At 36.5% G+C, this 25,162-nt stretch overlaps 1 protein-coding gene across 1 annotated transcript in view; it reads right to left on the bottom strand.

The window, feature by feature from the left end:
* ABCB11 (ATP binding cassette subfamily B member 11) overlaps window positions 1-25,162 on the bottom strand; it is a 106,818-nt gene that overhangs the window by 70,237 nt on the left and 11,419 nt on the right. Inside the window, exons 5-9 of the mRNA XM_010354416.2 lie at window positions 13,255-13,342; window positions 11,980-12,113; window positions 10,352-10,523; window positions 7,439-7,563; window positions 2,924-3,098 (exon numbers count right to left, since the gene is read on the bottom strand). Of these exons, the coding sequence (XP_010352718.2) occupies window positions 2,924-3,098; window positions 7,439-7,563; window positions 10,352-10,523; window positions 11,980-12,113; window positions 13,255-13,342 (694 nt within the window). The remainder of the gene's footprint in view (window positions 1-2,923; window positions 3,099-7,438; window positions 7,564-10,351; window positions 10,524-11,979; window positions 12,114-13,254; window positions 13,343-25,162) is intronic.

The following is a 25,162-nucleotide window of genomic DNA, read 5'->3' as shown; positions in this document are numbered from 1 at the left end:
GACGGTTACCAAAGGGCTTTTCATTCAAGTGCTTCCAGTTGGAATTGTATATTATTTGATTTTCAATTTACCAATTCACTTTTCCCTCTGAACCATTATTATTGTATACCTCTATCCTCTCCTTGTAGGCATGGAACAAAGGGAAAAATAAGTTTTCTCAATGTTTGTCTTCTTGCGTAGTAAGTATATATAAGCAGCTAGGACTAAGGCCAACTACTGATATCCCTAGTTTGGTAAATGTCAAAGTTCTTAGGAGGAATTGGATTAATAAAGACAAGGGACTATAGTTACAGTTTGGACCTGCAATACTTCACTGGCTTTTCCAATCTGCAAAAAATGTATCTAAGTTGTTAAGAAGTGGTTAAATTATAAAATTGGTAACACTTCCCATCCATACTATCTCTTTAAAGTTTACAAAACACATTAACCTGTATTATCGTATTTATTTCCTTTAACAAAGTTCAAAAAATGTTAGCCGTTCATGTTGCAAAGATAAACTGAATTGAAAAGGTTGTTCTTTGTGTATTATCACGTTTAATGAAATAAAGTCCGTGACTTGGAATGATTATGGTTTAACCTCTGATAATCACTTCCATTTGCAAATCAAAATCCTACTCAATTTTCCCAGGCAATGTATTTATCTTAAAGCAGTAGATCATGAATTTTAAGCTTTCAACTAGCAAATTTCTGGTTTACAAGGTTTTGATATTTTTCATTGTTTGCTCTACCCAGAATCTGGAGCTAAAAAATTTTACTTAAGAATTTGATATAAAACTACTCGTCATCTACTTGCAGGCCAAATGAAACAAATATTTCATTTTTTGCTTCCCTGACCTCATAGATCTTACTGTCTGAGGGTGGAAAAGGAGGGGCACAAGGGTAAATAAGCTTTGAAAAAAAGGTACAGCAAATCACAAAAGAGAATAAAAAATGGGTGAGCGTAAAAGGCCTGACTGGGAAAGTGGCATTTAGCTGAGAATTCAAACAATGATCAGAGTCCAACTGCAACAAGAGAGAGTCATAAGCTAAGGAGGAAAGGCCTTGGGAGAGGGAGCAGGATAAGAAGCCTTCCTTGACCCCAGTCACAGCTGGTTATCCTGCTATTCACTGTCAAGGTTCTCCGTCCTCTGTAGCATGTCTCTATTTGTCTGTATTCATTTACATGGTTACTTATTTACTGCTTTTCTTCTCCATTAAACTGTAAATTCCATCAAGGCAAAAAAGAAAACCCCACATTTCTGTTGCTCACTGTTGAATCCCCTGCATTTTCTAAGTGTCTGGCACATAGTAGATGCTGAATAATTACTTATTGAATGAATAACTGGAAGGACAATGAAAATTAAAGGCATTAGCTACTTTAGCACAAGTAAGCAATAAAGTACATTTGTAGTACCTGTTCAGTTAAGGATGTTATTGACCTGGCATTTTAGTAACTCATTATGTTTCACAAATACCTTTATTAGTACGTATCTTGGACTATCATAAAGCTCAGTTATGTGAGCTGTTAATTTTTAGCTGAGAGATCACTGACTTTCCATTTTCATGGTATATTTTCTTTTGGACTCAGTCAGAAAATCATTTCATAGCTATAAAGTCTTCAGTTAATCTGAAATTATTAAATTGTGGGTTTCATCAATTCAAATGTTTAGCATCTCTTTACTATAAAATGTATAAGTATTACTTTTTTTCTATAAAATTTCTAGAAGATAACATTGGAAAAACCCTTCTATACTTTGGCTTAGGCAAAGTTTTCATGACCAAGAACCCAAAAGCAAATGCAATAAAACAAAGATAAATAGGTGAGACTTAAACTAAAGAGCTTTTTCACAGCATAAGGAACACTCAGCGAGTAAATAGACAACCCACATGATGCGAGAAAATCTTCACAATCTACACATCTGACAAAGGACTAATAACCAGAATCTACAACGAACTCAAAAAGTGGGCTAAGGACACAAATAGACAATTCTCAGAAGAAGATAAACAAATGGCTAACAAACATATGAAAAAAATGCTCAACATTACTAATGATCAGGGAAATGCAAATCAAAACCACAATGTCTCTTGCAAGAATGGCTATACTAAAAAAATCAAAACATAATAGATGTTGGCATGGATGCAGTGAAAAGGAACACTTCTACACTGCTGGTGGGAATGTAAACTAGTACAACCATGGAAAACAGTATGGAAATTCCTTAAATAACTGCATATAGAACTACCATTTGATTCAGTAATCCCACTTGTGGGTATCTACCCAGAGGAATAGAAGTCATTGTATAAAAGAGATACTTGCACACACATGTTTATAGCAGAACAATTTACAATTGCAAAACTGTGGAACTAGTCCAAATGCCCATCAATTAACAAGTGGATAAAGAAACTGTGAGATATGTATATATATGATAGAATACTACTCAGCCAGAAAAGGAATGAATTAATGGCATTCACAGCAACCTGGATGGGATTGGAGACTGTTATTCTAAGTGAAGTAACTCAGGAATGGAAAACCAAACATTGTATGTTCTCACTCATAAGTGGAAGCTAAGCTATGAGGATGCAAAGGCATAAGAATGATACAATGAACTTTGGGGACTCAGGAGAAAAGGATAGGAAGGCAGTGAAGGATAAAAGACTACAACTTGGGTTCAGTGTATACTGCTTGGGCAATGGGAGAATCAAAATCTCACAAATCACCACTAAAGGACTTACTCATGTAACCAAATACCACCTGTTTCCCAAAAAACTTATGGAAATAAAAAAAAAAAATTTTGTTAAGGTATTACTAGTTTCCACAGACAGACTCCATAAAATCATTGACGCTTTTTTCCTGAAGACATCAAAGTAATAAACAAAATATCTAATCCATGGACTTTTCTGAGATACCAGAAGGAAATGTTATGTCTTGGTCAATAAGTCAAGGTACCTGGACGAGGGTTCCTGGTGTATATTCTCCTTCATCCAGGACAAGTGTGGAGCCGTACCAGAAGGCCAGTGCATAACACAAAAAGATGAGACACCACACGAATCCCGTAAAGAATCCCATCACTATCCCTTTTCTAATTCCCCAACGCTGGGCAAACACAAGATTTTTCTCATACCTGTGAAGAGAAAACATTTGAGCCAATTTCAGCAGAAACTTATATATAAGCTCAAGTTATAATGTTTAAGACAGGCCATGATGCAGGGGTTTTACAAAATGATCATAAAATCATCCCAAACACAGCAACTTTAGGAAGAAAAATCTCCAACAACCTTTGTGTAGTTTTTTCAAGTTTGTTTTAACCTGACAATGAAACATGTTGAAAGGACGATACTTAACAAAGCTGCCTGATTGCTGCTTGGATTGCATAGTGAGGTAAGCTTGGCCCCAAGAGAAAAAGAATTTTCAACATAAATGTATGAACAAGAGAGATCTAGTATTACTTGTGTTTGAAGTGTTTCCTTGAGTCACATGACATGTCCCTATCAGAAAATAATGCAACTGGTTCCAAATAAGCAGACCAGACTATTTTGTTTCTAGTTCCCCAGGCTTGGAACTAGTGTTTGCACCAACTCATCTACAACTCAGCCATCTTCCCTGTGGCTGAGATGCTGTGTTGTGACATACAGGTCAGGTTCACAGCCATGAGACATGGGTAACTGAAACTATGTAGAAGTCCAGTGCAAGGAATAGGTTTCAGTAATTCTATGATCTAGCCATTAACAATGGGCATTGTCTCATATATAGCTCAGGCATTCTGAAACTACCTTCCTACATCTCAAGAATTGAATTCATGGAGAACTTTTAACCTTTTGCAGGACCCAAACTGAAGGTCTATCCTATGTTTGTTACCATTTTTAAAACACTACACCGCCTCTTTTATTGACAATAAAAGATAATGTCTTTCATGGTGGAAGAAATATGCTACTGAAATTTTTTACAAGAAATAAGGAACCTCACTCCACAAACCAAAAGAAATGGGGAAAAGAGGATAATAAGAGGTTGTAAATCCTATTAATCTTTTTTACTTGGTGGATTTGGTAGCAACTGAGAATAACACCATCTTACCAAATCTATAACACATAAAGTAAGATTTTCTATTCAGTTGATAGTTATTTTATAAAAATCAAAGCATGGCAAATAGTAAGTACTCAATAAATACCAGATAAATTAAAGAATAAACAAAATTACATTTTAGACAACAGTATTATTTTGGCCATTTGGGTTTTTCTTTTCATTGAGAGTTAACCTCTAGAATAATGATCTATAATTTATCAACACTAATTTGTTTTTTGAGACAGGGTCTCACTCTGTCATCCAGGCTGGAGTGCAGTAGCATGATCACAGCTCACTGCAACCTCAGCCTCCCCAGAATCATGTGATCCTCCCACCTCAGCCTCCAGAGTTGCTGGGACTACAGGTGCACACCACCATGTCTGGTTAATTTTTGTATTTTTTTGTAGAGATGAGGTTTCACCACGTTGCCCATGCTGGTCTCAAACTCCTGGCCTCAAGCAACCCACCTGCCTTGGCCGTCCAAAGTGCTGGGATTACAGGTGTGAGCCACCGTGCCCAGCCTGTTTGACTAAATTGAAATCTTATCAGACTTTATAAAGAACATGTAGCATGGTACCTGAATAAAATGTGTTTAATTAAAAAGGTGTTCAATAAAAATGTGTGAAATAGCATTTTGAATCATGCCAGCATTTCTTTGTTATTTTTTAATTGACAAAAGTTACATATATCTGTGGTATACAATATGATGGTTTGAAGTATGTATAAATTGTGGAATGGCTAAATCAAGATAATTAACATACGCATTACCTCACATACTTACATTGTGTGTGTGTGTGTGTGTGTGTGTGTGTATGTGTGTGTGTGTATGTGGTGAGAACACTTACCTTTTACCTGCCCCCTTCCCCTCAAACCCCCTGGTACCGTTCTGCTCTCTGCTTCTGTGAGTTCAACTCTGTCAGTGATATCATGGGGTATTTTTCTGTGCCTGGATTATTTCACTTAACATAATGTCCTCCAGGTTCATCATGTTGCTACAAATAACAGTATTTTCTTCTTTTTCAAGACTGAATAGTATTTTATTGAATGTGGCGTGTAAATTTACACACACCATATTTTCTTCATTCACTTGTCTTCATTCACTTCATTCACTTGTCTGTTGATGGGTGCTTGATTCCATAGCTTGGCTATTATGAATAATGTTGCAGTGAACATAAGAGAACAGATATCTCTTGACATACTGATTTCATTTCCTTTGGATATATACCCAATAGTGGGGATGCTGGATCATATGGTAGTTCTATTTTCCATTTTTTGAGGAATCCCCATACTCTTTGGCTGTACTGATTTACTTTCTCACCAAAAGCGATCTGTGTAACAGGGTTTCATTTTCCCCATATACTTGCCAACACTTGGTATCTTTCTTCTTTTTATAATGGCCATTCTTACAGATATAAGATGATATCTCATTGTGGTTTTAACTTGCGTTTCCTTGATGATTAGTGATGTGTGACATCTTTTCACATACCTGTTGTATGTTTCTTTTTGTATATTTCTATTTGTATGTTTTCTTTTGAGAAATGTCTATTCAGGTCTTTTGACCATTTTTTAATCAGGGTGTTTTCTTGTCATTGAGTTGTTTGTGTTTCTTATATGTATTGGATATTAACCCCTTATCAGATGTATGGTTTACAAATATTTTCTCTCATTCTGTAAATTGCCTCTTCACTCTGTTGATTGTTTCCTTTCTGAAGCTTTTTAGTTTGATGTAATCCCATCTGTCTATTTTTGCTTTTGTTACCTGCCCTTTTGTGGTCGTGCCAAAAAAATCATTGCCCAGACCAATGTCATAGAGCTTCTTTCCTATGCTTTCTTCTAGTAATTTTTCAGTTTTACTTCTTACATTGAAGACTTTAATCCATTTTGAGTTGATATTTGCGTATAGTGTGAGATAAGGACCAAATTTCATTTTTCTGCATGTGAATGTCCAGTTTCCCCAACATCGTTTATTGAAGAGACTGCCCTTTCCTCATGGTGTGTTTTTGGCCTCTATATTGAAAATCAATTGACTATAAATGCATGGACTTCTTTCTGGGCTCTCCATTCTTTTTCACTGGTCTATGTGTCTGTTTCTATGACAGTCCATGCTGTTTTGATTACTATATTAATCAAATAGTCAAATAATCTAATAATAATCTACTACTTTCTAGTAGATTTTGAGATCAGGTAACATGATGCCTCCAGCTTTGTTCTTCTTGTTCAGGATTGCTTTTGCTATTCAAGTTTTTTTGTGGTTGCATAAGAAATGGCAAGAATGGGTATTTTTGTCTTGTTCCTATCTTAGTAGGAAAAGCTTTCAAATTCTCACCATTGAGTATGATTTAGCTGTGGGCTTGTCATATGTGACCTTTATTGTATTGAGGTACATTCTTTTTATACCTAATTTGTTGAGAGCTTCTATCAGGAAAGGATGTTGAATTTTGTTAAATGCTTTTTCAACATCTATTGAGATAACCATATGGTTTTTGTCTTTCATTCTGTTAATGTGGTATATTACATTTATTGACATGCCTATATTGAACTATCCTTACATCCTAGGGATAAATCCTAGGATCATGGTGAATGATTCTTTTCATGTGCTATTCAATTTGGCTTACTAGTATTTTTGTTGAGCATTTTCATATCCATGTTTATCATGGATATTGGCCTTTGATTGTCTTGTAGTATCCTTTTCTGGCTTTGGTATCAAGGTAATATTGGCCTTGTAAAATGAGTGTGAAGTATTTCCTCCTTTTTAATTTTGTGGAAGAATTTGAGGAGGACTGGTACTAGTTTTTCTTTAAATGTCTGTTAAAATTCAGCAGTGAAGCTATCAGGTTCTGGGCTTTTCTTTCATAGAAGACTTTTTATTACTGATTCAATCTCCTTACTCATTATTGGTATGTTCAGATTTATTTCTCTTTATTTTTCCATGATTCAACCTTGGTAGGTTATATTTTTCTAGGAATTTATCCATTTCTTCTAGGTCATCCAATTTGTTGGCATTTGTTTTTAGTAGTCTCTTATGATCCTTTGTACTTCTGTGGTGTCAGTTGTAATGTCTCATGTAGACTTTTCTTTAATGACAGCAAACAGCATTATAGACTGATATGAGGTATAATACGTGTACATAAATACCATCAGAGTTTGAAATAAATATGTACTCTAAGTTGGCTTTCTAAAAATTGCCAACTGCAACATCTTTAAAAACATACTGCTAAAGGCTTGGGACTTCTTATAGTGCTTTGACCAATCTAAATCTCTCTGCTTAGCTCCCTCTTGAACAAGTACTTCCTCTGGAGGCCGTAGACCAAGGTGGGTCTGCCACTTTGCACAGACTGAGAGATTCAGGGTACTACACTGATTGATGAAATTAGGGAAAGAATCAGATCCCAATTAACCAACCTTTCAACCTCTCTTTTCTCACCACCAAAAGCAGCCACCGTTCTCATTGATGAAATGACTTCATCAGCCACCACCCCTGCTTTGGCATAGGCCTTCAGTTCATAGTCCGTAAACTTGGACACACTCTAAAAATCAAAAAGAAGAAAAGAAAATGCGAAGTCCAAGAAATTAAGTCAGTCAGTCTGTCATTGAGATTCATTTAGCATGTGGCATGGTTTAATACAATATCAGATTCTCACTGTAACATCATTGACAGGAGGAAGAAATCTCATCCAGATTTGGTCTATGGTAAGCTTCATTCAGGGTTGTTTGTTTGTTAATATATCAAAATGACCCTACTAAAAGTAAGAACCTCCTCACAGAATAAGTTCCAAATAGGACATTCTGTGAGACTAAAGTGTTTCAGTCATTATACTAATAAAGTGTTAAGTTAGACCATGTCATAGTTCATTGCTATTAGCCAATGGCCATTGCATAATTTATAGACAAACGCCAGAGACACATGCAGATATCATGACTGGGTCTAATATATGGCATATAACATATAGAGTATAGGCATGATGTTGAGAGATGATTCCAGATGATTCCAGAAAAGAAAATTCATTTTCACTCAGTTGGAGATGCTCAACTATGTGGTTTTCATTTTTACAAAAGAAAATGAAAAGACATCTGTACTTAATAGTAGACACATTACTTTTTCTAAAATTGACTTTGATTGATTCCTAGTCAAAATGAACCCCCAAAGAAACCCCTGGCACAGATAAATAAGAAGAGGAAAAATATTGCAGAAGATCAACTAGTTCAGAAATATAAAAAAAATATAATACCCAGATTAAGGGAGTTTATCTTCCAGTAGTTTTTCCAAACTTTTAGCAGCAAAACTCTTATCAAAATCTTAGATGGAATTCTAAGATGTAAGTTAAGTAAGTATTCATAGTAGTTTTAAAAAACAATATATTTATTTCATCAAAGTACATTTTATAAAACATGTGAATAAAAAAATGTAACAGTAAGGAAAGTGAGGCTTTTTTTTTTTTTTTTTTTAAGAGCCAGGTTCTTGTTCTGTTGCCCAGGCTGGAGTGCAGCAGCATGATTCTAGCTCACTGCAGCATCAAACTCCTGGACTCAAGCATTTCACTGGCCTCAGCCTCCTGGGTATCTGAGACTATAGGCACATGCCACCATGCCTGGCTATTTAAAAAGGTTTTTTTTTTGTAGATATGGGGTCTCACTGTGTTACCAAGACTTGAGGCTGTTTTTATTAACAATAAAGTTTACATTTGAGCCCAGTGAAGTTGCTTGTATAGTTTGCTTTATAGTTGCTTGTAGAAGTTTGTTGTATAAGAACAAGCATACACAGACTTGAAAGCAAGACAAGACATGTGCAGACCTACAACATTCCAAATCAGTGACATGTTTATGAGAAGCTGGAAATGGGTACTGAGATGACTAGAGAAACTAAGCCTTAGATCTGTTTAAAACCAAGTGAACTGAGCTATGTTTTAACCTCCAACATGTTGAAAGGTGGCCTATGATCCATGTGAGTGTGTATATTACTTTATCACAGGTTTGAAGAAAGAGATTAGTCTATTTGGAAAAAAATGAACAAAATGTTTGCAAAACCCCTGAAGCTCTTCTGTGGAAGTTGAGTGTTCCCTGGAGTATAGCTGGGAAGTGGTTAGTAGGAAAGACTGTTGTAAAGCTTGAATGATGTAGTGGATTGAAAAACATATACATCTCTCTCTAGCAATTGATTCTGCGCCTGACACTGCTTAAATGCATATCGTGGATTATTCCCTGAATCATCATAATGTTTTTGGGAGGTATTATCCCTATTTTAAAGACAAAGAAAGTGAGGTTTTCATGGGTTAAATGGATTTTTCCTGAGTCATACAACCTGTTGGTGGTAGAGCCAAGTGATGACCTAGTGAAATGGAGTGAGCTCTTTGCTATTGTCACTTAAAACCATTTTCTATATTATCTGGGAAATGTTTGAGTAATTTAGTCAGTGGACTGTGAGAATATTTTGCTATTGAGCAATAGGAAATTGGTACCTATTGCTCAATGATGTGTGAGTACGTATGCAGTTTTTCAGTTAAATTCTATTCTCATTTATAGCAAATTTTTAGTATGCCTGATCCCATAACGTGCTGTCTAATGTGGCTGCTCTAATAATAATTTCTCAGTCCTTGGGAGTGTTTTTAGCTGATGTGACCCAAAATTCCTATACCTATATGTTGTCCAGGCCTCAATATCTGGGGAACCAAGATAGTGACTGGGATAACTCTTGGAATGGGTCAAATCACTTCTCTCTGGAACAGGTTATCTGAAAGATGAGATGAAATGGATAAGATGGAATGGAGAACACAGTTATGATTGCAGAAATCCTTCTTATGTGCTTGTTAATGCTCTGTGTCTGTTGTGCCATTTCAGGGAAGTGCCTGAGCTTGGCAGGACATGGGGAACAATAGGCATATTGGAGAGTGAATGGGGTTTGGAGTCAGAGCCCCTTAGACTTGAATCCTGCTCTGCCAGCGGTGCAGTCCCAGACAAAACCCCTTACCTCTCTGAGCCTAGTTTCTTATATTTAAAATGATGTTAGTGCTCACTTTATAAGATTGTTGTAAGGATTAGAGATAATGACTATTAAGCTCCTAATAGTGCCTAGAGAAACAGTGAATGCTCAATAAATGTACTTGCTGTTAATAAAACAATATTTACCTTATTAAAACATCATTAATCCCTATTCGATGAAATGTCATTTGACACTGGGGAGTAACCTAACAAACTACATGAAAATAGTGATAATTATGTTGCTAACTATACTCAGGAAAAGGGACTCAAACTTCACATTTTTGGTTGTTTATGAGGGCAAATGTCTTCCCATGGAGAGATGCAAAAAGACATTCTTACCAGACCAATGGTGGCTGCTCCAATCCCAATGAGAGGGCTGACAGAAATAATAACCAAGGTCAATTTCCAACCCCTGAAAAATCCCAACAGGAACCCACAGATGGTCGAGGTCATGCGCTGAATGAAAAGGGCCATTTGGTCAGCTATGGCATCATTGATTTTATTAATATCACTAGAAACCAGAAAGATTTTGGTCACTAAAACTGAATTTGATCATTCAAATGTCTTGCCGAAAGTCTCAGTCTTTCCCTTTTAAACATTTCCATCTCTCCATCCTCATCACCCTTGGGTAACATTAATAGCCTCTCAAATCTTGGAAAATTTGCTGCACCTTGGGATGTTATCAAGCCTCTTTCCTCATAGCCAACCAACTTTGTCCTTAATCTAGGTTTCACAACTGGTACTAATTGTTGATAAAGGCTTTTGGCAACCATCTTATTTGTCTTTTTCTTTTACATGGCTAATATCCTTGCTCTGTCTTGAAAAGCCTTTCTTTATGTCTGCTGAAGCCTTTCAGCCTCAAGGTTCTAGTCACATACCTCCTCGTTCATCAGTCTTGTATAATCCCCCAAGAAGTTACACCTTTCTCCCTGTGTTCCCATAACACTGTAATTAATGCTTGTGAATGTGTATGTGTGTGGAATTATTGCATTCTGCTTAGAGGCAGTATAGAGTAGCAGGGAAGAGTGCAGATTCTGGAGCCAGACTAAGAATTTGAATACAAACTCTTGTTGGGCAAGTTACTTAACCTTTTTGTGGCTCAATTTTCTTGTATGTAAAATGAGAACAATAATAGAACCTACCCCAGTGGGTAGTAATGAGGATTGAAGTAGTGAATGTATGTAAAGCCTATAGAACAGCGCCTATCATATAATAAACAATATGTGTTAGTTCTGATTATTTGCTTGCACTTCTTATTTCCCCTACTAGGCTGTAAGTGCCTTAAGAGCACAAGTACAAGGTAATTGCTACAGAATATTGATTGAATATAATTAAATTAAATTCATATTCCTGAGAATATTTCCTTAACCTCTTGTCCAGATGGATTGAATAGAGCTTGGAACTAAATAGCAAGAAAGAACCTAAGACATCACCCAGATATTAGACCATTGTTTCCGGCGAGGTTAGATAACTGTTCAAGGTCACAGTAAGGAGCAGAGTAAGTGCTGGAAGTTAGGGGTCCTGACTTTCAGTATGCTTTATCTACACTGTAGAGTGACTGTCTTTCAGGGGACCTCAAAATTCAGTTCAGTAGGGTTCAACCAATTCTAATTCCTCTCATTTAGAATTCCTGGGTGGCTTTTAATGACCTAAACCAGGTGTAAACTGGATTTAAATCCAGTTACACCTGGACAGCTAAATAACCTTTTTAACTGTCTTCTATAATACTTCATTTCTAATATTTTAATTAAGGTCTACACACCAAATTGCAGTACCTTGGCTTTCAATTTTTAATGTCCATATTTGACAGTGTATTACCTATGAAAAAGTCATGCCACCTAGGAAAGCCCAATTTAAGAGATGAAACAGGAAAACTGAAAATACTTTTAAATTGTTATTTAATTTAGAAAGAAGAGTTTTATTATCCAAAAATCACACACTAACATACTGTTTTACCAGCTACTTACTCAGAGAATCTTGTATTCAGCTCCCCTACTGAATTGCAGTCAAACCATCCTATTTCCATTCTCATTATTCTCCTAAAGTAAAATTTTCTCATTTTCTGTATCTGACGAGCTGCAGCAATGACCCAAAAGCATATCTGGAAATGGACAAAGGAATGTTTAGCATTGCAGTGTCTAAAATTTTGTTAATTTCTTCTTTTTTTCAGAAGAAAGTACTTTCAATACAACAGTTGAGAAAAAAGGGAAAGTAATTCAGAAAATGCCTCTTCTTGGGAACTAAGGTGTGAGCTCTGTCATCTGCCTGCTAAAAGTGGAGGTAAACAGAACTTTGGGCAGGGTAGCCTGAGATTTGGGTTTGAATCCAGCTCTGACCCTTAAGCAGGTCCATGTCTTCTGGATTTTACCCTACAGAGCTTCACTTTCCTCATGTGTAGAAGAAGGCTCACAGAACCAAAAATAAGGCATTATTGTTCTTAAATAACTATTTTTTCACGCCATTTCTGAGTGAATTGCCCCCCGAAAGACCAGCTTAGGAGCATTCATGCATAGTTTTCAGGCAATAATTTTCAAGAAATGTAAGACAAAAATTATGACATTAGCATAAATCTAATCTGCTGATAGATTTTCCCAAACTATTAAAAAAGCCTGTTATTAAAATTCCCAATGCCTAAATGGGAAAAATTGATTCATTTATCTTTACAAACACCACTGCCTGGAATTCTTGAATGAATGGGAAGGAATTCATTATTTTTCTACAAAAGAAAGCAAAAGATAAAATATTTTTCTTTCTTAACAAGGGTTAAGTACCTCCAAGCCCTTCCATAACTTAAATCTAAAATATGCTCTAGATTCAGCTTTTCAGAATTTGGGTTGGAATGCAGTTTGGTGAGACTTTAGCAATGCGAGAAAAAGAAAGTAAATTTTGTTTTCCTCTATCTCCCCCTCCCCCACTTTCTTCAAGCTACTCAACTACCCCCTACAAACACACCTGCAAATGTCCATTTCTGGATATAGAAGAGAGGATGAAGTAGGAAAAGGCAGGGGAGGACAGGACATTACAACTACGAGTCTATTATTCATCTCTCTGGACAACCACTTGCATCCTCCTAAGTTGTCCACCTGAGAGAAGAATCCCTACCCATTCTCTCATGTCCTCTGGAAATAAACTGTAGTTCTTAGGGCTTCTGATTAGCCTAAAGGGTAGCAACACGTTGCATCTCATTGTAATGTCTTTGAGGTCAGATATTGATCCATAAATTATGTGGAGGAGTTACTAACTTGAATATATCCTGTGATAAGTACTGCGACAGCAATTCCAGCATAGTAACTGGCAAATTTGATCATTTCGCTCTCAATGTTCAGCAACCTTTAAAAGAGGGAAAAGAATGTTCATACTTGCAAGTAGGATCAAGCTAAGACAGATTACATTTGTGGATATAGAGGGATTTAAAATATATATATATTTAAAATATATGTCATATATTTTAAATATATATTATATATAATATATATAATAGATACACTATATATAGTATATTTCTATTAAACATAAGTAAGACATTTTATCTATGCAAAATTATAATAAATCCAACCAAATTTCTAAATAGTACCAATCACAGAAAATATGCATATCCCCTTCATTTTTATAGGCAAAGATGCTGGGACCATGAAATAATTAATTAGCAGTCGTTGGAAGCCAGGATGCCCTAAATGGCAGCCCAGGGCTTGGTCCACTTTAGTCTCTTTCATGCATACTCATTATGCAGTGATACAGCAATCATAAGTAAGAAAGATTTTCAAAAGCCAGACAGGTTGTCTGAAAAGAAACTGATAGAATGATGTGTGCTGGAAATCAGGAGGCTTACTCTTACCTCTTCTAGGAATGCAAGCCAGCTTTTCAACTTCTCTATCTCAGAGTGACACTGAAAAATGTGCCTGTTATCTTCCCATGGGAGAGAAAAGTGTTTTATTAGCCCTGTCTTTTTGCTGACTACAGCCTAAGCTTCATTCACCAGGACAATTTCTAAGGTTGAAGCCAAAGACACTTGTGGGAAATAGCAAGAAGAAAAGTAGCAAAGAAAAATACTTCGGCATTTTTCCCAGCAGCACTACCATGTTGCTGCACAGGGCTTGGGATTGGCAGTGCCAGGGAGGGGAGGAAAAAAATTCTGAAATTGCTTTTAGGAATGAAGGCATTCCATAATTAGAAAATTAACATATTGTTTGATGACAGTTATGATCCTCAGGGACAAGTTACATGGTATAGAGTCTACTTTAGAAAATCAGAAAGCAGCCTGTTTAGCATGGGTTCTTCATCCACATCCTTTTTGCTCTCTGTCAGGCCTTCATTTTGTGGCTTGAGCTTGAATTTTTTTCTCTCTCTATTGAACTTAGATCAAGCATTGCAATATAATTCATTTAATACAGAATAAACTGCACTATTAGTCAATATCTTTATTGACTATATTTATATTGAGTACATTTATGCTTGTCTTGCTAGTAGATTGCAAGCTACTCAAGGTCAAGGGCTGGGCTTACACTGCTTGATCACTCTTCCTGAAATCAATAAATGTTTCTGGATTTTGCTTTGACTTTCAAAATATGAATTAGGAAGGGAAATAACTGTTGTGGTCAACCCTTCTGACAACCTCAAAAGCAGCTAAGGTCTCTTGTGATCACCACATTCCCAGTCTTTCATGATGACTAAGAAGAACGCTGAGATGAACAAGAACTAGAAAATCATAAACTTATCTACAAGTATCCACAATCAGAGGCTCCTATAAAGACTAAATATCTCTGAATAGAGAGTATACTATACTATTATAAGTAAAAGCTTTCTAATGTATACATGAGTCAATTCTCTTCATTTTCAGTTTGTTTTGGGGTGTCTAAAACCAGAAAACTATAAGTATTTGTCCAAACATTTTACTTAGAGAATAGTAGTTAACAGAGGCTGGGAAGAGCAGTGGAGGGGGACGGATGGGGAGAGGTTGGTCAACAGGTACAAAGTTACTGTTCAGAAATAAGTTCTGGTACTACATTGCATAGTAGGTGACTATAGCTAACAATAATACATCGACTATTTCAAGAGAGCTAGAAGAGAGGATTTTGAATGTTCCCACCACAATGGCATGATAAATGTCTTAGGTGATGGAAATGGTAATTATTTGATTTGATCATTACACATTGTATACATGCATCAAAACATCACACTGTATCCCATAAATATGTATAGTTATGTGGCAATTAAAATGATAAATAATAAATACTTTACTTAAATTTCCCGTGGTGTCTTTATTCTACAAGCACTTTAAGCAGAAGTGATGAAGTGACTGTCATTAAAAATGCCAGTTTACAAACATATGTGGATTAAGGGTGTTGGGCACTGGCCCAGCTCTGGGATTTTCTGGTACAAAATTCAGGAGAATTCTATCACTGCTGGTTGGTGCAGATAAAGATATTGCAGTTTATCACTCTTTTCAGCCCTGAAATGTCACTGAAATGAGTGGTTAACTCACTTTTATTCTGGGAAGAAGAGGTGATTAAGGCATTAGAGAACTTGATAATATTTCTGGAACAACAGAACAAACCTATCAGAAAAACTGACAGGAAGGAAAAGAGCAGGCCTGGCTTTGCTCCCTTGACTACACACCAAGGTCTTCATTGCCTAAATGGTGGGAACACTTGTCATCATAAAACCCCAGGAAGGATTCTATAAAGTGTGCAGGTGATTTGGACCACAGAGTGGCATTTTTTTTTTTAACAGCAAAAACTGACATGAATCTATTTGAACGAATTAAGATTCCCCATTTGTTGAATAACAAAGACTCATTTGTTGTATAGCAAAGAAGGGGGAGATAGATGACAATTAGAGGAAAAGATAAGAGATGTTTTACAAATTATTATGATATGAGGACTTATTTTGCTTTTTTTTTTCTTTTTACCTTGTTTTGGAAACTTTTTATCTTTTCTTTTGTTTTACCTTGTTTTGTCATTCAATTTACACATCAAGCTTACAGATTTACTAAAGCCATATCTTGCAAATATCTTGTAAAACTGTAGGACAATATCACACCCAAGATATTGACACTGATACAATCAAGATCAGAACATTCTCATCATCTCAAGCCTCCCTCATATTGTCCTTTTATACCTCCACATGCTTCTCTCCAATCCCCACATCCTCCTTAGCCCCAGCCACAACCAATCTGTTCTCCTTTGCTGTAATTTTGTCATTTCAAGAATGTTATATAAATGGAATCATACAGTGTAGAACCTTTTGGGGTTGGCTTTTTTCCACTCAGCATAATTCTTTCAAGTTTCATCATTAACAGTTCATTCCCATTTATTAAGGAGGATTCCATATAATATAGATGTCTCACAGTTTGTTTAACCACTCATCCTTTGGAGGATATCTGGGCTGTTTCCAATTTTTATCTATTACAAATTAAGCAGCTATAAACATTTGTGTATAGGTTTTTATGTGAGCATAAGTTTTCATTTCTCTGGAATAAATCCCCAAGAGTAGAAATGCTGGGTCATATGGTAGTTGAGTGTTTAGATTTTTTTTTAAATTACCAAACTGTTTTCCAGGATAGCTAGGACATGGTTTGAATGGCATGAGTGATTGTATGAGTGATCCAGTTCTTCCACATCCTCATCAACATTTAGGGTTATCACTATTTTTAATTTTAGCCATTCCAATAAGTCTATAGTAACAGCTTATTTTGATTTAATTTGCATTTCTCTATTGATGCTGTTTAACAGATTTCATGTGCTCATTTGCTGTCTTATATCCTTACTCATGTCTTTTTCCCATCTTTGAAGTGAAATTTGCTATTATTTTAACACTGAGTTTTGAGAACTCTTTTTTTATTTTTTAATTCCTACAACTTTTATTTTTTCACAATTTGAAAAAGATGCACTTTTTCTTTCTATTTTACAATGAGTAATGTAAAATACAATGAGTAATGTTCGTATAATGCCTTAGAGCAAGCTTCCCCACAGGTCCCAAGCCAACTAGGAAGGCCCAAAACAAATTTGTAAACTTTCTTTTTTTTAAAAATTATACTTTAAGTTCTAGGGTACATGGGCACAATGTACAGGTTTGTTACATATGTCTACATGTGCCATGTTGGTATGCTGCACCCATTAACTCGTCATTTACATTAGGTATATCTCCTAATGCTATCCTTCGCCTGTCCTCTCACTCCACAACAGGTCCCGGTGTGTGATGTTCCCCTTCCTGTGTCCAGGTGATCTCATTGTTCAGTTCCCACCTATGAGTGAGAACATGTGGTGTTTGGTTTTCTATTCTTGTAATAGTTTCCTGAGAATGATGGTTTCCAGCTGCATCCATGTCCCTACGAAGGACACGAACTCATCCTTTTTTATGGCTGACCAGTATTCCATAGTGTATATGTGCCACATTTTCTTAATCCAGTCTGTCATTGATGGACATTTGGGTTGGTTCCAAGTCTTTGCTATTGTGAATAGTGCCGCAATAAACATACGTATGCATGTGTCTTCATAGCAGCATGATTTATAATCCTTTGGGTATATACCCAGTAATGGGATGGCTGGGTCAAATGGTATTTCTAGTTCTAAATCCTTGAGGAATCGCCACACTGTCTTCCACAATGGTTGAACTAGTTTACAGTCCCACCAACTGTGTAAAAGTGTTCCTATTTCTCCACATCCTCTCTAGCACCTGTTGTTTCCTGACTTTTTAATGATTGCCATTCTAACTGGTGTGAGATGGTATCTCATTGTGGTTTTGATTTGCATTTCTCTGATGGCCAGTGATGATGAGCATTTTTTCATGTGCCTGCTGGTTGCATAAGAGAATTCTTTAAATATTCTGGATCCTAGTCCTCTTCTGGATACATAAGTTGCAAATATGTTCTTCCAGTCAGTAGCTTGTCTTTTCTTTCTCTTAACAGGATCTTTTACAAAGTTTTTAATTTTATTGAAGTCCAATTTATCACATTTTCCCTTTATGAATTGTGCTTTTGGTGTAATTTACATGCTCTGTCCAACCCTAGAACAAGAAAATGGTCTCTTCCATATTTTTCTAAAAGTTTAGTTTTATTTGTTACATATAAGCCATGATTCATTTGAGCTAACTTTTGTGTAATTTCTTTTTTTTTTTTTTTTTTTGCCTATGGATGTCCAATTGCTCCACAAACATTTGATTAAAAGCTTGTCTTTCCCCCACTGTACTGTTTTTCCACTTCTGTCAAAAATCAATTGAACATATTTTTGTGGGTCTATTTCTGAGTTCTCCATTGTGTTCCATTGATCTATATATCTAACCTCTGTCAATGCCACACAGCCTTGACTGCATTAGCTATATAATATGTCTTGAAATTGGGTAGATTGATTCTTCCTACTTTATTATTCTTCTTCAAGTTTGTTTTAACTATCCCAGTTTTTTTTTTACATTTTCATAAACATTTTAGGGTAATCTTTTCTATATCTACAAAAAATCTTCCTTATGTTTGGATATATTAGGGCTTAAATATGTCATTTTATTTCTTGTTTTCTATTTGTTCTCTCTGTTATTTCTGTGTTTGTTTTCTCTTATGTTCTGATGGGCTGCTTGAGCATTTTCTTAGAATTCAGTTTTGATTTATCTATAGTGTTTTTAAGTGTCTCTCTTTGTAAAGCTTTTTTAGTGGTTGCTCTAGGAAATACATTATAGATACATCACTTTTCACAGTCTACTAATGTTGTCATTTTACTAATTCAAGTGAAATATATAAAGATTACCTCCCATTACATACTTCTACTCTCCTTTGTTAATAATGTAAGTGTCTTAACTATTTCCAAATTAAACACACATCAGACAGTGTCATAATAGGATCATATCAGTGTTAGAGTTTCTACCATAAAACATAATTTAGAAAGCTCAAGAGAAGGAAGGTCTATTGCATGTATTCATAGTTTTGTTACTACGCACTTCCTTCCTGATGTCTAGGACTTCTTTTATTTTTTCCTTTCTACTTAAAGAACTTTTCTTAGGCATTTTTTTGGGGTAAGTCAGCTGGCAACAAATTCTCTTGATTTATGTCATCTGAAAATGTCTTGATTTCCCCTTCCATGAGGGTAGTGGTAATGTTTTGACTCTGTCACCCCAACCCAGCAGGTAAGAGGAGAGGTGCCTTATTATAGTGGGGATGATTCAAGCCTCCCACATATTCTCCATGGACACCATGGGGGTGGGTGAGGGGGTGGCACAAGAGGGGCTCACTACCACCTAGCAAGTGTGGAAAAGTCTATACTCCCAACTCAACATTTGCTGACATGGGTGAGAGTGAGGTCACCATTTTCTTCTGTGGTGTTTGGCTGGAGTACAGCAATTATTGCTTAAAAATTTTCTACTGGGCTTTCTCTTTCTGACCCACTATCTAGAAAAAGCAGGATTTTGTTGGGTCTTTTTGGTCTGCACTCATTGGGGTTTCCAGTTTGCCAGCTTTTCCAACACTCAATCTAGTACACATTAGGCATAAGATACCCAAGGAACTAATCAACATGTTATTACTTGGTTCCTGAGGTTCTAGCCAGTTGACCTTTTATCCTCCACTTTTCAGGATGTTATGTTCGTTTTATATGTAATAGATTAAACAATACAATCAAAAGACAGAGATTGTCAGATTGCATAAAAAAACAAGATCCAACTATGTGCTGTCTACAGGAGACACATTTTAGATCCAAAGATACAAACAGGTTGAAACAAAAAGATAGAAAAAAAATCATTTCAAAAAGTAACCATAAGAAACCAAGAGTGGCTATACTAATATCAGACAAAATAGACTTTAAAAACTTGTTACTAGAGATAAAAATCATTTTATAAAGATAAAAAGGTCAATCCATCATGAAAGATAACATTTATGAAGATATATGTACCAGAAAAAGAACCCCGAAAACACATGAAGCAAAGTCTGACAGATTTGAAGGAAGACACAGATATTTCAGCAATAATAGTCAGAAATTTCAATTACACACTTTCAATATTGGAGAGAACAAATAGGCAGAATATCAAGAGGAATAGAAGACTTGAAATCAGTATGAACCAACTAGACCCAACAGAGATCTTTGGAATACTCCATCCAGTAACAGCAGAATATACATTCCTCTCAAGTGCATATGAAACATTTTCCAAGGCAGACACATGCTAGGTCATAAAATAAACTTCAGTAAGTTTAAAAGAATTAAAATCATATAAAATATATTCTCGGGCTATGATGGATAGAAACTTGAAATTAATAATGAAAATACTTGGGAATTTAACAGACATATGGAACCAAAATAATACACTCAGAAATAACCAACAGGTCAAAAAAATCACAAGAGAAACTAGAAAATACTTTGAGATAAATGAAAATGAAAACGCAACATTAAAATACTTACAGGATGCAGCTAAAGCAATTCTTAGAAGGAAATTTGTAGTTTTAATGGTCTGTGTTAAAGAAAATCTTAAATCAATAACTCAACATCTCACTTTAAGACACTGGAGATAAAAGGACAAACTAAGACCAAAATAAGCAGAAGGAAAGAAATAGTAAAGATTAGAGTGGAAATAAATGAAGTAGAGATTAGAAAAACAATAGAGAAAATACAGAACAATAGAAAAACAATAGAGAAAATAAAAAGGACCAAATCTGGTTCTTCAAAAAGATAAACAAAAACAACAAATCTTTAGCTAGACTGACCAAAAAGAGAGTAGACTCGAATAACTAAAATCAGAAATGAAAAGAAACATTGCTATTGACCTTACAGTAATAAAAAAATAAACAAATACTTTGGACATTTGTATGCCCATCTATTAGATAACTGAGATGAAATGGACAAATTTCTAAAAAGTACAAACTACTGAAACCAACTAAAAAAAAGAAATAGGAAAAAAATGGGCAAAAGACCTAAACAGAAATTTCTCAAAAGAAGACATACAAATGGCCAACAGGTATTTTAAAAGATGCTAAACACCACTGATTATCAGGGAAATGCAAATCAAAGCCATGAAGTATCTCCTCACACCTATTAGAATGGCTATTATCAAAAAAGACGGACGATATCAAGTGCTGGCAGGAATGTGGAAAAAAGGGAACCCTTGTACACTGTTGGTGGGAATGTAAATTAGTACAGCCATTATGCAAAACTGTATGTAGGTTCCTCAAAAAGTTAGAAATAGAACTGCTATATAACCTAGCAATCCTATACTGGGTATATATCCAAGGAAAATGAAACCAATATATCAAAAAGATATCTACACTCCCATGCACACTGCAGCATTATTCACAATAGCCACCTATGTGTCCATCAACAAATGAATGAAGAAAATGTGGTACATATAGACAATGGAATATTATTCAGCCTTTTAAAAAAATCCTGTCTTTTGCAACAGCACAGATGCACCTCGAGTATATCATGTTAAGTGAAGTAAGCCAGTCACAGAAAGACAAATACAATGTAATCTCACTTAAATGTGACATGTGAAATATTTGAATTCATAGAAGCAGAGAGTAAAATGGTAGTTACCAAGGGCTAGAGGTGGGGAGATTGGGGAGATGGTTAACAAATACAAAATTTCAATTAGGAGGAATAAGTTCAAGAAATGTACTGGGCTGACTATAGTTAGTAACAATGTTTTGTATGCTTGAAAATTACTGAAAGAGTAGATTTTTATTTTTTATTTTTTTGTTTTATAATGTATTTTTTATTATTTTTAAAAATTTTTAATTTTTATTTCAATAGGTTTTTTGGGAACAGGTGGTGTTGGGTTACATGAATAAGTTCTTTGATGATGATTTCTGAGATTTTAGAATGATGCACCCATCATCCAAGCAGTGTACACTGCACCCAATGTGTAGTCTTTTATTCCTGTCCACCCACCCTTTCCTCCAAGTCCCCAAAGTCCAGTGTATCATTCTCATGCCTTTGTGTCCTCACAGCTTAGCTCCTGCATATGAGTGAGAACATACACTGTTTAGTTTTCCATTTCTAAGTTACTTCACTTAGAATAATAGTCTCGGCCAGGCACGGTGGCTCACACCGGTAATTCCAGCACTTTGGGAGGCCGAGGCGGATGGATCACAAGGTCAGGAGATCGAGATCATCCTGGCTAACACGGTGAAACCCTGTCTCTACTAAAAATACAAAAAAATTAGCTGGGTGTGGTGGCATGTGCCTGTAGTCCCAGCTACTTGGGAGGCTGAGGCAGGAGGATGGCGTGAACCCGGGAGGCAGAGCTTGCAGTGAGCCGAAATCATGCCACTGAGCTCCAGCCTGGGCAACAGAGCAAGACTCTGTCTCCAAAAAAAAAAAAAAAAAAAAAAGAAAGAAAGAATAATAGTCTCCAATTCCATCCGGGCTTCTGTGAATGCCATTATTCCATTCCTTTTTATGGCTGACTAGTATTCTATGGTGTGTGTGTATATTTACATATACATATATATGTGTGTGTGTATATATGTGTGTGTGTGTGTGTGTGTGTGTGTGTATACATATATATATAAAACATTTTCCTTATCCACTCGTTGATTGATGGGCATTTGGTTGTACTAGTTTACATTCCCACCAATGGTGTAAAAGTGATCCTTTTTCACCACATCCATGCCAACATCTATTCTTTTTTGATTTTTTGATTGTAGCCATTGTTACAGGAGTGAGATGATAACACATTGTGGTTTTGATTTACATTTCCCTGATTTGCTTGGTAGTGGCAAATTCCCTCCGCATTTGTTTGTCTGGAAGACTGTATCTTTCCTTCATTTATAAAGTTAAGTTTCACTGGATACAAAATTATTGGCTGATAACTATTTTGGTTTTTTTTTTTTTTTTTGAGACGGAGTCTCGCCCTGTCGCCCAGGCTGGAGTGCAGTGGCCGGATCTCAGCTCACTGCAAGCTCCGCCTCCCGGGCTCCCGCCATTCTCCTGCCTCAGCCTCCCGAGTAGCTGGGACTACAGGCGCCGCCACCTCGCCCGGCTAGTGTTTTTGTATTTTTTTTAGTAGAGATGGGGTTTCACCGGGTTAGCCAGGATGGTCTTGATCTCCTGACCTCGTGATCTGCCCGTCTTGGCCTCCCAAAGTGCTGGGATTACAGGCTTGAGCCACCGCGCCAGCCAACTATTTTGTTTAATGAGGCTAAAAATAGGACCCCAGTCCCTTCTAGCTTGTAGGGTTTCTGCAGAGAAATCTGTTGTTATTCTGATAGGTTTTCCTTTCTAGATTACCTGGTGCTTTTGCCTCATAGCTCTTAAGATTCTTTCCTTCATCTTGACTTTAGATACTCTGATGACTATGTGCCTAGGTGATGATCTTTTTGCAGTGAATTTCCCAGGTGTTCTTTGAGCTTCTTATATTTGGATGTCTACATCTCTAGACAAGAGATCTTCCTCCAGCAAGGCCAGGGAAGTTTTCCTCAATTATTCCTTCAGATGTATTTTCCAAACTTTTAGATTTCTCTTCTTCCTCGACAACACCAATTATTCTTAGGTTTGGTCATTTAACACAGTCCCAAACTTCTTGAAAGCTTTGTTCATTGTTTAAATTCTTTTTTCTTTGTCTTTGATGAATTGAGATAATTTGAAACCTGTGTCTTCAAACTCTGAAGTTCTTTCTTCTGTTTATTCGATTCTATTGCTGAGACTTTCCAGTACATTTTGCATTTCTCTGAGTGTATCCTTGACTTCCAGAAGTTGTGGTTGTTTTTTATTTATGCTATCTATTTAACTGAAGAATTTTCCTTTCATATCCTGTATCATGTTTTTTATTTCCTTCAGTTGGACTTAACTTTTCTCTGATGCCTCCTTGATTAGCTTAATAATCAACCTTCTAAATTCTTTTTCTGGCAATTCAGAGATTTCATCTTGGTTTAGATCTATTGCTGGTGAGCTGGTATGATCTTTTGGGGGTGTTACAGAACCCTGTTTTGCCATATTATCAAAATTGCTTTTCTGGTTCTTTCTCATTTGGGTAGACTATGTCAGAGGGAAGATCTGGGATTCATAGGCTCTGTTCAGATTCCTTTGTCTCATGGCGTGCTCCCTTGATGTGGTGTTCTCTCCCTTCCCCTATGAATGGGGCTTCCAGTGAGCCAAACTGTAGCGATTGTTTCTGCTCTTCTGGGTCTAGTCACCCAGCAGAGTTACCAGGCTCTGGGCTGGTACTGGCGAGTGTCTACAAAGAGTCCTGTGATGTGATCTGTCTTCAGTTCTTGGAGCTGTGGATACCAGCACCTGCTCCTGGTGGAGGCAGCAGGGGAGTGAAGTGGGCTCTGTGAGGGTCCTCTGTTGTGTTTTTGTTTAGTGCATTGGTTTTGTGTTGGTTGGCCTCTAGCTAGGAGGTGGCACTTTCAAGAGTATATCAGCTATAGTCCTATAGGGAGAATGCAAACTTGCCCTCAGGACACCTGGTTAAGTATTCAGGTTTCCCAAGCAGTGGGCAGGGCCACAGAGTTCCCAAGAGAATTGGGCCTTTGTCTTTGGCTACCAGGGCAGGTAGAGAAAGACCATCAGGTAGGGGCAGGGATAGGCGTGTCTGAGCTCAGCCTCTCCTTGGGTGGGGCTTGCTGCAGCTGCTGTGGGGGATGGGGGTGTGGTTCCCAGTTCAATGGAGTTATATTCCCAGGAGGATTATGGCTGCCTCTGCTAAGTCATACAGGTCACCAGGGAAGTGGGGGAAAGCTGGCAGTCACAGGCCTTACCCTGCTCCCACTCAGCCCACAGTACTAGAGGCTAGTCTCATGCCCACCGTGCCCCCAACAACAGCACTGAATCTATTTCCAGGCAACCGGTGACCAGGGCTGAAAATTTGCCCCAGACCACAAGCCTCCCCATTGAGAAAGCAAGCAGACTCACAGTTTTTTTGGCATCCCAGGAAGCCTGAACTCAAGAGTAGATTTTTAGTGTCCTTACAACAAAAAAAGGTAAGTGTGTGAGGTAGTGAATATGTTAATTAGCTCAATTTAGCCATTCCACAATGTATACATATTTTAAAACATCATGCTGCACACCATAAATATGTATAATTTTTATTTGTCAAATTAAAAATTTTTTTTAAAGAAATAGAAAATCTGTATGGACCTATAACAACTAAAGAGATTGAATCAGCAATCAAAAACTTTCAATAACAAAAAGTCTAAGATGAGACGACTTCACTGAAGAATTCTACAAAACATTTAAA

The sequence above is a fragment of the Rhinopithecus roxellana genome, chromosome 14 (genome assembly GCF_007565055.1).
Source record: "Rhinopithecus roxellana isolate Shanxi Qingling chromosome 14, ASM756505v1, whole genome shotgun sequence".
Lineage (NCBI taxonomy): Eukaryota > Metazoa > Chordata > Mammalia > Primates > Cercopithecidae > Rhinopithecus > Rhinopithecus roxellana.
The sequence above is the reverse complement of the archived record's forward strand: the minus strand, read 5'-3'. Positions and strand labels throughout refer to the sequence as shown.